The sequence below is a fragment of the Leuciscus leuciscus genome (assembly GCF_965113295.1).
Source record: "Leuciscus leuciscus genome assembly, chromosome: 11".
In the NCBI taxonomy this organism is placed as follows: domain Eukaryota; kingdom Metazoa; phylum Chordata; class Actinopteri; order Cypriniformes; family Leuciscidae; genus Leuciscus; species Leuciscus leuciscus.
Window position 1 is genome coordinate 17,253,075 of NC_138735.1, and position 14,962 is coordinate 17,268,036.

The following is a 14,962-nucleotide window of genomic DNA, read 5'->3' on the forward strand; positions in this document are numbered from 1 at the left end:
CATACAGATCATATTCTAACATTTCATCATGTTGAGCTATATAACATTGATTAGTTTTATGTAAATGTGCTCACCTGTTTAATAAAGTACATGTAGAAGCGGTCGAAGTCTCGGACGTGGAGCTCTCGTTTATATACTGTCTATGGGAGCTCTAGGCATCTCGAAAACACCGCGCTGATATTGATTCTCGTTTTAGTTCTCCTTTTGTATCCAAAGTCTGCTTGCCATGGTCCATAATGTTTGAACGAAACAACAAAAGCGTGCAAATAGACATTGCGAACTACCGTCAGTCGCTTTGGTTACTATCAGAGGGCTCTGGTTCATAGCTCTGGTTGCCATGGCAGTACGAGCGGAAACCAGGGACAACGCGGATATGACGCCATTGACGGCGACAAAACGGAAATAAAGAAACGGGACGTTTCTCGAATTAAATTACAAATTTCTCCTGGTTTGAAAGTTGTTGGAAACAGTCAGGATAATGTAAGTACACAACAAAAAAAAATATATAACATAGATATAGTGATTTTTGCTATTTTTAAAGCAAAAAAGTTACATATTGTGGCTTTAAGCTGGGCACGCACTACAAGATAATCGGGCAGATTTTGGGCCCAACATGTTGAATATTTAGCTGACAAGCACACACCCCGTAGTGTCTCACGTGGAACGAAACAATACCCAAACAGAAAGCAAGCTGACAGAAGACTTACAGTCAAACCAAAAATGTTATACCAGATATAATTGTTTTAATATTTTTTTACTAGTGGGTACAGGACACTCTGGTTCATTTATGTAAGTGATGATGGCAAAATAAAGTAAACTGTGACATATTATACCCAAAAATGATTCATGCACTCTACCAGTCAAATTTATAAAAATTTGTTACCAAAAATTATTCAGACCATGACATTTGACCATGAGAGATTTTGCTAGATTTCCCTGTGTTCACAGTCGGGACTCAGGTTGTTTGTGAATGGAATCTGTTAGTATGTGGTGTGCTGTCTTGGTCACATCACGGCACTCCACACACTATAGGAACCCATCTGTTAAATCTATGATTTTCTTTAATTGTAATGTTTGTGGTATCTTGTGTGTAGGCCGTCCTTAACTGTAGTAAACATTTTACAGTTATTTGTATATATACATTTGACATATAAAAAAAAAATATAAAAAAAAAAAAAAAACTTTTCAACAATATTAAAAATGTAATAGGTAGATAGAAGTACATTGACAATAACTTAAATCACAATACAATATATACATTTTATAGTGTAAAGAATGTAGAATCATATGACATTTTTTTAATTTATTTTACACTTTTGGGGTGTATACTGCCCTGTTGCATGATTTAGTCGTAACAATTACCATTTTGGCTTATTTCAACCTTCTAGTAATTTGAGCGGTGGTTTTCATTGGAGAATCGTGTACAAGGATCTACAGTGAATTAATTGCTCTATTGAATCTTATATTGCATGCATCAATTCTAATCAAACTCTGCAGAATTTTTTCTATACACCTTTTTACGGTTGGTTCTTAATGAAGTGGCTAAATTTACCTTGCTGTGTTTCAAGTGAAGAGCCCTTGTGTGTGTACATATAATTTTGACGGTTTGGAGGGTACACAGTGTCCTGATTCATAATTAAACAATCCAATTCAGAGACAAGAAGACTTGTTCATTAATCAGCCTTTGAAATTTCTGTGTGCAATCAGAGAGCTCGGAGAGATACTGTCTGCCTGTAACTCCTACCGTCCATTGAGCTGCACTAAGTGATTGAGAGGGTGGCTGATTGCAAATTCATTTATGTCAGTCATAGTTAGGGTTGATGACTTTGGCCATGGTTGCATTAAAGTGAAAATTGGCTAAGAGTAGTGTGTTTATTTGGGGATAATACTGTGAAAAAATATAAATGCCATGGTCAGAATTAGCATTTATATAAAGCTATTACACACTCAAGTTGCATTTACTTACCCGTGTCAACCTTTAAAAAAAATCAGTGGGCTGGGCACCTATTTAGATTGTTGCAGAAAATCAGCAGCTTTTGAGGAAAACAAACAAAACATCAGTCAGTTTTACTGAATCATGTTTGGATAAACTTAAAGAGATAATGGCGCCAGCCTTACTGACAAGTTTGGTTTGATTTCGGAACTACTTGTAATGTGACAAAACAAAGTTAGACAGGCGTCAGTGCAAGCACTGCAACTGAAACAGCCACCTTTTACAGTTCCAACAGACCCAAAACAATGAGCTTACGCTGCATTCATTTCACGCCATAACTACTGTAATTTGGAAGAGATGGAAACCCCTGACTTTATACTCAGAGCGGTTCGTGACTCGAATTTATGTGCTTCAATGGCAACACTATCAATGGCGAGAGGAATCTGGTGCAGTCAGGTGGTACAGCTCAGTGAGCTCACTGATCTACAAGTTGTTTTTTGATCATTATTATTGTAACTCGTGACGCTTGTTTGCTCTCGCTGTACGCGTAATGTGTTATGAAGGAGGCGTGGCTTTGAAGACGCTCTGAAGGGAGGGTGGGATCTTGTGCTTTCAAAGCTAGCTCGCTGTTGCTAGCATCTTCGAAAACTGCCCACCCTACCTTTAAGTTTCATTTACCACCATTTTTACCTTTGTCGTAGATGTTTTTCTAAAATTCCATGTAAATAAAAAAACAAAAAAAAAAAAACACTACAAAACACTTTTTACCATCTGTTTACTTTAACTATTTGCTAATTATTATACTATAATTATTTACTTATATGATAAATAGTTATATAATATATAATTTACTTACATAATGCAACTATTTATTATATAAATATATAATATATAGGTCATGGCGCATCTACTTGGCTGCTTTCTAGGACTCAGCTAAAAGTCTGTCATTAAAAACAAAGTGTTGGTGTGAGAAGAATCTGAAAGTTTGCTTCTAGAAGGTCAAGAGGCAGCTGAATGTCATAATGTCGAAACAATTCATTCGAAATGAATGGTTGATGCCGGTTTCTTCTAGCTGGCTCTGCTTAAAATTGAATTCCTAGACTAAAATCGATAAAAAGTTGAGATTATAGATAGCTTATGCTGTTGCAAAACATAAATGAAAATTTATATTAGTGAATTGTCAGAGGGTGCATGCATGTTAATATGAATGGACATGAATAAGCAGCACCCCCGTCTATCATGAGTTGCATCCAAAAAATTCAGCAAATAGAGAGAACGCACTGAGTTTGTAAATCTCAAATTCCTATAACTACATTTGATAACAGATGGCATACGTGCACAGTTTCATTATTTCTGATTTTCTCATTTGCAACAATGTGGATGAAATGGAGCTATTTTGCGTGTAACCTTTTGGCTCGACACACATAGCAGGTATCAGGAGCAGCAGGCGTTGTACAGGAATGCACCCAGATCAATTATGTTGAGTGCCAAATTAAGCATTGTTCTTTTTCCATGCACTACATCAGTGGAGTAAACAAATTAATCTCGCCCATGGATATGAATCCCGACAGGACTTCAACATCAACAAATGAATATTGGCTGCCTGAAGCAGGATATGGAGTATCCCTTCCATAAAATTATCATCCTAACCTCAAAAGTTGAGCAAAAAAAATGCTGGGTCTTACGTTTTTAAATGTGATCGGGTTGCACTTCTATGTTCGGCCCGAAACAGAATGTACAGTCTAAAATGTGTTCCATTTGCTCCTGTCACTTCCTAAAGGTATTGTGTTGTGAATGAACTTACCATCAAATAAAAAATAAACACTCTAAAAAATGCTGGGTTGTTTCAATTTTCAACCCATGTTTGGGTCAAATATGGACAAACCCAACCGTTTGGTTAAAGAATTTCATTTAAAAAATGTAAACCAACTGTTGGGTTCAAACATGATTGAAACAGCCCAGCATTTTTTAGAGTGAACTTTGGCGCTGATCCAGGTGGACTCTTAAGCCTCAGTAAATATCCATTGTAAAATGTTCAACTACATTTGAATAGAGCATGTTTTATTATGTGAATAAATCAGAGATATTAAACAGATGTGGAGGGTCCCGCTGAGAAAAGGCCATTCAAACCTCATTTGTTAATTATGGTACTGCTGGGTTATTGATTAGGCAAAGCTATGATTTTGCCCATGCCTTTTGGGGAGAGAACTGTGTCTGTTTTTGGGCAGTATTAGATAATAAACACAGGTGTCAGGGGAAATGGATTGAAATAAGTATGTGTGTGTGTTTGTGGATTCTTTTTTTAATAGAGATTGAGCACATTCTCTCACACTCTCTCTTTTCTGTTGACCTTGAAACACTGTCAGGGGAATGTGAGTGTTTAATCTGTGAAAGTCTCAGACGTTGCTTGGAGGAATGTTTCAGAGAGAATTTTTGTCCTTTATTTCTTTAAATAGTATGCAGGGGCAAACTCGGACGAATGGACACTGAAACGAGTGCTGAAATTGATATCTAGAGGCTCTTTCATGGTTTTTATGGCTCAGCGGTACATTGTGTTACATCAGAAAGTATGGCCAGAGTGTTTAATTTGTCTGAAAAAATCATTTTATGGAAATGTTTTCTATATTGTATGCATTGCAAGCGGGTAGATGCTGTCAATAATAAACTGCCTGTCATTATTTTTGTAGAATTTTTGGTTACACTTTATTGTAAGGTGTCCTTGTTACGGTGTAATTATACATTTAAGTTCTGAGTTATAATAATTAACAACACTACTAGGATTAGTGTTAGGTGCATGTAATTATGAATAATTTGCTGTTATTACTATAGTGCATGAACTTGAACTAACATGTAACAAGGACACTAAAGTATACTAAAGTGTTACCAAATGCTGTGTACTTATTTGAAAGAAATTTGTATAATATAATAAATATAGACAGTACACATGTATGTGTGTGCTGTCTGTATTACAGCACATTATAGTAATAAGTTACGTGTGTGTGTGCGCTGTCTATATTTATTATATTATTTAAACATGCATTTTTTATAAATATTTGATATTTAAATAATACAATAATAGATGGCACACATAGTATTGTTCTTGTAATTCGGCTTGTCACGTAATGCAGATTTTTTTATTTAATTAGATATTTTTTTTTATTAGAATTATGATTTGTTGTTTTGCGGTACATTGCAGTAAATACATATGCATCTTTCTGTAACAGATCTTCAGAAGATGCTGGCTTGTATTCAAGAAGGCGTCCAGTAAAGGACCACGGCGATTAGAGAAATACTCAGATGAAAAAGCTGCTTACTTCAGAAGCTTTCACAAGGTAAATGTGACTTCCATGTTTCATCTTGATTGAAAACTTCATTTTGATCACGTTTACAAATCACTAAATTAAGAGACACATTGGGTCCATTCTGTTTAACATGCACCCTCAGTTCATTCCAGGCTCAAGGATAGCTCTATTCATTACCTGCATCATTTATTTGCACAGCGTCCCTTTTGAGAAGTTCCTCTGACAGTGAGGGCTCTGGCTCAAGGGTTCATGCCGGGAAAGAATCTCTGAGTCTAATTATTTAGTTAGCAGGGGTCATAGGCATTCCGGAGCGATCGCTGTGTGATACTTTTGGAGCTGACAGTAGCTCAGGTTAAAGGTGTAAACGTAAGCACATGTCTTTTTATTTGTGTTGTGTCAGTTGATAATATGATGTGTTCTCTGTGGAGTGTTGGTCAGAGTGTTGGCCATCCGTCCGTCCGTCCGTCCATCCATCCATCCATCCATCCATCCATCCATCTTTGCTCTTAATGACCCTACAAGTTTGATCAAACCATCAACATATTAAGAAATTATTGTACATTTTTTTAATATGAGGGAAGTACATGGATGTTTTTGCATGTGTTCATTATTTCTTTGTATGGCAGCCTGGTCAAATATTACTTCCGCACAATTTGGCATCATTGCATCATCACAAATAAAACCCTTGACTCCAAGCTTAACTATGCAATATGCTTTATAAAAAATAAAAAATAAAGGCTTATAAAAGATTTTAAGGGTGATAAAGGCTGAAAGTCACTTTTCCTAGTCTGGACATCACTTACAATATTATTTAGATGAAAATGCAAATATATTTATTATTTTATTTATTTTATCAAAAAATACTGTAAAAACATTAATATTGTTAAATATTATTACTGTTTAAAATAACTGTTTTCTAATTGAATATATTTTAAAATGTAATTTATTTCTGTGATGTAAAGCTGAATTTTCAGCATCATTACTCCAGTCTTCAGTGTCACGTGATCCTTCAGAAATCATTCTGATATGCTATTATGCTGCTCAAGAGACATACAAAAATAAAACAAATAAAAAATAATATATATATATATATATATATATATATATATATATATATATTTTTTTTTTTTTCAGGTTTATTTGATTTGTTTATTTGAGATAGAAGTCTTTTGTAATATTATAAATGTCTTTACTGTCACTTTTGAATTTAATGCATATTTGCTGAATTAAATATTAATTCCTTTAAAAAAAATTATACTGAGCCCAAACTTTTGAATGGTTATTTGATCATGCCTGATAGTTTTAGACCATTTTTATAGTCTACCTAATTTCCCATCAGAGAATTTGAGATTTTTATTTTTTTTCTAATTATCAGAATTTTTTTCCTAATTGCAGTATCAGAATTAGTTTTATAACGTATATAGCCAAATGAAAATCCATAAAGGGCATTTTGCAATTTCACCAGGTTTCCGCCCAGGAACCAGACCCTCTTTTAAAGTGAATAATTTCGAGCATTACATCCCTTTCCTGTCCTCAAGCCCTTTTGAAAATATTCCAATTAGGGCTCATTATCAGGGCGATGGCTGATGATCTTATGCGGCGAACATGCAGAACATTCTAGAATAATGAGCACAGATGCGGTTGTAGATTAGGGCCGTGACACCGCGGTTTGATGTCGCTGCATTGTGGGAACGTGCCTTTATCAGCTCTAACAAGCCCGCTAATAAGATTACACATTAGACATGAGGGAGATGAGTGAATGTGGTACAAAGCAACAGCCCGGCTTTTCAGTATGTGTGATGAAGACGCTGTAACAGGCAGATCTGGTGTAGGTGTAACTCTGATGTCTCTGCACTAGTTCAGATTATTATTTTTTTGCTATTGAAGTTTAGATTTAAAGATACAATGGTTAAGCTAATTTTCTATTATACCTGATGTATACTTGACATACTGTACTTTAAGTCTCATTTTGTTCATATTTGATGTTCATGATGATATTCCGATTTGAACTCGTTGATGCTGATGTGCTCAATTGGATTAGTGTATTATGTATGTAAAACATTTTTAATCAACTGATAGGTATATTTATTTTTTTATAATAATCGATACATCTGATCTTAACATTAGGGATGCATGATATATTGGCCACCATATAGGTCTCGGTCGATATATGTTCATTTTTAATGTTATCGTTATTGGCCCGATAAGAACATTTGGCCAATATATTAAAGCCAATAAATAATGGATTATTTATTTTAGGGCTCTACTATTAAGCGAATTTCTAACCGCAATTACGATTACTCTTCACTTGCATGCGTAAATGCGGCAGCGCGCGCTGTATATCGCTTCACTCTATATAAAGCGCAAAAGAAAGTAAGAGCAAGCAACGTCATTACGTTGTAAATTAGTAAGTCACAAAATAAAAGTAAAATGCCAATAAATCACGTTACTGGTACGTCATGAGAATGGTTTGCAAGTTTGCATGCAGGTATGATGTTCATTCTATTCATCAGGAGCAGTTTCTATGTTCCATTAACATATATTGTTAGTACTGTGTATTCACCATGATAACTGTTTTTTCCATAACCTTTCACTTTGGGTTATTTTTTTTATATTTTTAAATGACTGTGGTGGCTCATACCAACATTGTATTAACAAAAACTAGTTTGGGACTGCTATTTAATAGCTTAACCTCAGGCCTACTGTTTATTTATCAGTATTAGTCATATTCTTACAATTTATGTGTATGTTAAGAAAAGGGACAGTACTTGTGTGTGTGTGTCAACAATTTTTGTGTAAACAAATTTATTATAATAAGCCTATATTATTCCAAATTGTAGTTATTAAAGTGGGTCACTGCTTGATGACCTTGGGGAAATGTGGGTCCCATGGCCAAACGAGATGAGAACCACTGGTATAAAGCTATTCAAAACATTATTCAATGTAAATTGTGACAATCGTAATTAATAATCGCAATTACAGTTTCACGGGAATAATCAACAATTATGATTTTTGTCATAATCGTGCTCCCCTATTCAGCTGAGAATCTTCAGTTAATGCTCAGTTAAGTGCAACATGTGCAGAGCAAGTCTGTCATGTAGGCTACATAAAAATATAATTAGTACATTATAATTGTGTGCTTGGCTTTTAATGGTGAGACTTTTGTTTTTGTAATTAGGCTCATAAAAATGATTTGGATATATCGGCCAATAAATCGGTGCATCCCTGCTTAACATTAAACTGAGAGCAATTTTAAAGAAAATGTAAAATTTTGTTTTCATGTTAAATAATTTAATAGCATGAAATCACTTGTAAGGTAGTGACCTCAATAAGCCAACTTTTTTTCAAAGGAAATAAACATTTGTTACTGTTATTATAACTCTTATTTGGAGCCAATTTCATGTTCAGTTTTTGAGATATTGTGATCAAGTGTTGCTGTTGAACACGGTTCCAGATTTGTGCTGTTTGATAAGCTGTTGTTCAACACTATTTATCTGGTGAAAAAACTGGGTGTTTACAATCATTTGAAAATTTAGAGATTAATATATTGAATGCTACCTTGTATGTTTTTAAAGCAATATTCTGTATTTAAAAAGTAATGGACATCATGAATATCTGTATAGTGCATAACACTTTTCACTTTGTTTCTGAAAAAATGTGTGGCGTTTAGGTGAGAAATTAAACTTCTGGTTGATACTCACTTTATTGGAAGACTTCTAATATCAGTAAAAAAAACATGAAAACTTGATTAATAGCAATACTTTAGTTATTTTAGTATTATTTATGCACCATATCCATTTTTAATCATTTTGTGCTTTTTATCATTTTTATTATTAGTTTCTTATAGCTCTATTTAGCTTGAATTAATTTTTATTTTAGTACTTCAACTTCAACTTATTTCAGCAAGTTGCCAAAGTAACATTTCTTATTTTCGCGTCATCCATTCACTGTGATGCTCTCAAGCTGGAGAAGTTCTTTCAAAGCCTTGGCTTGAGCAAACCCTTCATCAGACTGAAATACCTTGAACCCACACTCAAGCACAACACAAACACAAACACATTCAGATTCAAACACCTTACCTGTTGCCTCAGGCAAAGCATATACTCTCAAACCAAGAAATGCCACCGGCTATGCTGAGAGGTGAGGTGTAGCGTCTGCTGTCTCGACTACATTTTAACTATTTTAACAGAGCTCGGAAGAAGTGTTGGTAAACTTCATGTAAGGTGTGTTTTTTTTTTTTTTTTTTTTTTTTTTTTTTGAGGGGTGTGATGCTAGAAGATGAAGTGAAATGTCCCTGAAGAGCATTTTAAATATAGACTGTGCTTATTTTGTACTGTCAGTAAGGAGGCTGCTTTTCTCTGAGGTAATAGTGTTTGTCATGGATGTGAAAATATTTTAAATCATGGGTGAAAAATCGTATTCAAATTCACATCCCTGCTAGCTTAATTTATTAAAGCGCAAGCAATCACAAAACAATATCAGCATTCATTCTTTCTAATTGCAGTATGGTGACAGCTTAGTCATATCGCTAATTATCCCATTATCTTCCTTATTTAGTGTACTGGATGAATCCGATTTGCAAGAACATTTCTTATGTTTTTTAGATCAGTGGCTCCAAAAACGTTTTACTCCAGGAACCCCCATTATCCAAAACAATTATTCAAAGGTCCCATGATTTTTCCCATGATAAGGATATGGATTTTTACAAATATTTTTACTTACACAAATTCTACCTCATCGATTATTTTAGAGCATGGCTTGACTAAAAAAGTATATTCATTAATAGGGTTGGGTATTGCTTGGGTTTTATCCGATACCAGTACCTACTCGGTATTTTTCAAACGGTTCCGGTGCTTAAACGGTTCTTAAACCGGTACTTAAGAAAACGAAACTGCACACCCTTTATCAAAAAAATAATATCTGTGTGTGTTTTCTGAAAAAGATTGTCTGATTTCTGATTAAATTAAAAATTGTGCTGATGTAGCCGAAAACACTTAAGTTAAGATCAAAATTTTGTCTTCTAATATTATTTATATATATTATATATCAATTATATTACATATTATATATTATAGACTTTTACAAAACAGAGAAATATCTGACACTGAGCAGAAATATTTAACACACATAGTATAGCCTCATATAAATATACTTGATATACTTCATACTTGATATGCAAGATTTGCAGTTGGTATTAAAATACTAGACTTACCCGAAGAGGAACACTGCAGCTGAACTTGAACTTTAGTCAAGAGTGTCAGAGGTTTTGGGTTCTAATCCGCATGCGTAGTTTTTTTTTGTTTTGTTTTTTTAAACCGATTATGCTTATCAGTGGTTGTATATCAAGCAGGGACACTTTGTGTGCATTATATTTTGTGATTTCACCAGAACGAATAGATGAGGCGCCGTCTAGGGCTTAAATCGAACTTCATTCATGCACACATAAAACGCTTGCATACACATACTAAGTAGTCACACATACATGTATACTGCTGAATGCTCCAACTATATGAAATGCACAACATCACATCTAAAGTCGCTCACGCACACACACACAAACTCTACACACACAAGACGCGTGGAACTCTCCGCGCACATACTCATCTGAGACGCGAGCACACACACAAACAAATAAACTCGCGCACATACTCATCTGAGACGCAAGCACACACAAACTCTCCGCGCACATACTCATCTGAGACGCGAGCGCACACACAGACACACACACACACACACACACACACACACACACACACACACACACACACACACACACAAACAAACTCGCGCACATACTCATCTGAGACGCAAGCACACACAAACTCTCCGCGCACATACTCATCTGAGACGCGAGCGCACACACAGACACACACACACACACACACACACACAAACAAACTCGCGCACATACTCATCTGAGACGCGAGCACATACACACACACAAACTCGCGCACATACTCATCTGAGACGCGAGCACGCACACACAAACTCTCCACGCACATAGGCTCGCATAGACGGCGCCTCATAAATAGATCGATCTCTGCAACGAATTGAAGCGCGCGTCCGAGTGAAGAAAGTGCGGTGTGCGCGAGCCACAAGAGAAAACACTGTATCCGCGCCACTGATCGCAGCGCCAACGAGCACTTTGATCACTTGATTTAAAAAACACAGTTCAGCGCTAGATCGTCTCTTATTTAACAAACAAACGAACGAAATGAATGCTCTGCTGGTTAACTGGATATGTTTTGTTATTGGATCATTCGTGCCGCGAGATGTTTTATAGGGGGCTGTGAAAAAAGTCAGGCACCGAAATCAGGCAATCAGAAATCAGTTTCGTTCTTATTCGGTCTGGTTACTACCGTTTACGTCGGAACCGGTTCCCTATTGGAACCGGGTTTCGGTACCCAACCCTATTCATTAAAAAAATGCCTATCTAGTTGTAAGATATAAAATACTACTATAATAGATACTTTATAGAAATCACACTTTTAAGATTAGGTTTAAAATGTTGATGGGTGAATTAAAATATGAAGCATCTTGATTTTTAATTGTTTTGGCTCATTTTACTGATTGTTTTGTCTTATTTTAAATAATTTTAAGTCATCTTGGGGCCATTTTCCGATCTCTTTTAGTATAATAAAGCATTGGATGAAGAAATATGTGTCTGTGTAACCCCTAATTGAGAATAGGTTAGGTTACCTAATTGTAACCGTTGTCTGTGGTTACATTTCTGCAAAATTATATTACATTGCATCTTGCACGTTTTGCAACACTTTGAAAGTGAAATGTCCAGTCAGCGGCACTAAAAGCGGGTAGGTTGTTTTACGTAACGTGTCAGATTGGAAATGAAATGCTTGGTGAGTGGCGTGTAATGCAGTCACTCCTACTAGCCACTTTGTCAGGTTGAATTTTATTTATAATAGGCTACATTTTTCAATTGTAGCCTTTTAAAAAGGCATCTGAAATAATAAACTAAGTGCAATGTAGAGTTGTCAAAAAAACCACAAAAAAAACCGATACTTATCGATACATATCTGGATCGCTACCAATATTCATTTTCTGCAGAATAGATACATGATACCAGCTTTACTTTCTCGCTCTTTCATCTCTCCGACAACGAGTTGAAACACAAACCTGCCTCCCTTCACTCACTCGTTTCATTTGCTCTGGATGAATATTGTTGGTGTTACAGGGCTTGAATTTCGGCGTGGGAGTGCATATAATTTTACTCATTCCTGCAGATTTGTGCTCACACATAAAGTCGCCTCTAAGTACTAAATTGAGTTCTTTTTTTACTGCTTATTGCACTTAAACAGTCAAATAGACACAAAATAATGTCAAAAACCGATCTTGGCGAGTATTCACGTAAACATAGTGTTGAGAAAGAAAATGCTTGTGTATATCTGTGCATCAGGACTTAAAGTGACAGTAGCCTAATATACATGCTGCCAAATTATGAAATAATATAAAATATATATATATGTGTGTAAGCCCTACACACCACCTACACTAAACACTACTGTAAACCGAACATTTGCTGATGCAACCATGCCATTTTTGCTGCTTCTAAAAGTCATTGAGCTCTTTTATGGTAAATCTTGTTTCAAGGGACTCCAATCCTAGCACTCTGCATTACAAGTGCAATGTCAAAATGTATAAATGTACAAATCATGCACTAAAGTACGTTTTTTGAGGTCACAACCTATTGTGCAAGAAACCGCGGCACGTTTTCACAGTGAACCAAGGTTGATGTAACCCTGTCTAAAACATACTTGAATGTATAGAAATATTATGAACATTAAGATTTATTTTAAATTTCCAATGTCCAACTGCTTTTTGGTGTTTGCCATTAGTGTGACAATAGCATTAACTCTCATCTCCATTGCTCCATAAATCCAGGCACAGCAGTAATTTCAAATCATTTCATTTTCAGATAACAGTGACTACATTACCTCAATGTCATCCTCCTTTCTTCGTTTCCTCCTCCTCCTGAGTTTGTTAATTTTGGTAATGAGTTTTGTCTTTTTCTTCCGCAGATTACTGAGCTCCACAACATTAAGAACATTACGCGAATGCCACGAGAGACCAAGAAACACGCAGTGGCAATTATTTTCTGTGATGAGACGTCAAAGACATTTGCCTGTGAGTCAGGTAAGCATTGTCTCCAACTATGAGAAAAGTATTTGTTGTAGTGCTGGATTGTATCCAAAATGACTTCATATGTTCTATATTTCAAGATGCGCAAGTATTGATTTTCAGATATCAGGGATAATCGTTTTATTCTTTGAGTTATTCCATTTATACCTTGAAACTGGAGAAGGTGCTGCAAAACATTAAGGCTAGTAAGTGTTAGAAGAGCCCATTGGGATATACAGGGATTTTTTTTATTTAAATTGTGTCTAGCTTGTGTCTAAGAGAATGAATATAGCCAAAGGCAACAGACAGATCAGCAGTTAGAAAACAAAACAACAAAAGTAAGGCTTAAAACACAAACACGCATTTGAAATATGAATGAGATGCTTTACTCACCATTAGCTTGGCAGCAGAAAGTGTCTTTTCCCATGTGTTTTCTCTCCTCTCACACTGAAAATATTGTAGTGGAAAGATGGCAATGTCAAAACTGATCAAAGTGTTCTCGCAGGGGAAAAAAAATACATCCAGAATACAAAGATGAGTTAGCACTAACTTGGTTGCGAAATTATTTTAAAATAGTTTTAATATTCAGTTCTGGGGTTTACCACAATCGTTATTTTACCGGGCCGAATAAAGCATGATTATCCCTAATTAAATGTAACATTTTGTTTGTTTGAGAGAAATTTTTGAACTACTGTTTAAAAGTTTGGGGTCGATATGACTTTTTTTTTTGGTTTAATGGTTTTATTTAGTAAGGGCTCATTAAATTGATCAAAAGTGACAGGAAAGACAATATTACAAATTATTTATATTTAAAATAAATGCTATTCTTTTGATCACAGTTTCCTCAAAATGATTAAGCAGACAACTGTTTTTTACATTGATAATAATAAGAAATGTTCCTCGAGCAGCAAATCAGAATATTAGATTATGATTTCTGAAGGATCATGTGACACTGAAGACTGGAGTAATGATGCTGAAAAGAGACAAGACAAGCATAAGAGAAAACATTAAAAACATTTAAAAAACTTGAACGATAAAAAATGTGAATAGCGTATAGCTCCTATGGCATTTGAAATACACATGCTCTGTATGTATGAATTAATAAATGTAAATGGATAAATATGATTTATCCACTTTTCCACATCATATTTTGAACCGATAACCTGCATCTAGTTTAACGTAGTACTAAATGCACAGATAAAATGCTGAATAATGAGTATTTAAATTGTCATTCACATCAGAAAACACCTCATTTTTATGTAAATAGCTTTATTTAAATATATTTATAATTTATAATGAGCCTTATTTGCAAAACTCAGCACTATTGAATGGCATTTCATTGAAAAAGAGACATTTGTATAATTTTTCTTGTGATCATGGCAGCAGTTATTTATCAGATCATTGAAAATAACGACATACCCAGGCATAAATCCATGGTGCAGTGTAGACAAACACTGAGTGTACCTGACTTTTATCATTTCTTTAGCGAGTATGTGCTAATAAACCATAATAATAGCAGGTCCAAATAATTCTTAGTGAATTCCACCCACAATAATGTGGTCACAAAGACATTATTAGACCAGAAGAAGAG

At 35.1% G+C, this 14,962-nt stretch overlaps 1 protein-coding gene across 1 annotated transcript in view; it reads left to right on the forward strand.

Moving 5' to 3' along the window:
- dok6 (docking protein 6) overlaps positions 1-14,962 on the forward strand; it is an 85,807-nt gene that overhangs the window by 32,712 nt on the left and 38,133 nt on the right. Inside the window, exons 2-3 of the mRNA XM_082183548.1 lie at positions 5,158-5,265; positions 13,272-13,386. Of these exons, the coding sequence (XP_082039674.1) occupies positions 5,158-5,265; positions 13,272-13,386 (223 nt within the window). The remainder of the gene's footprint in view (positions 1-5,157; positions 5,266-13,271; positions 13,387-14,962) is intronic.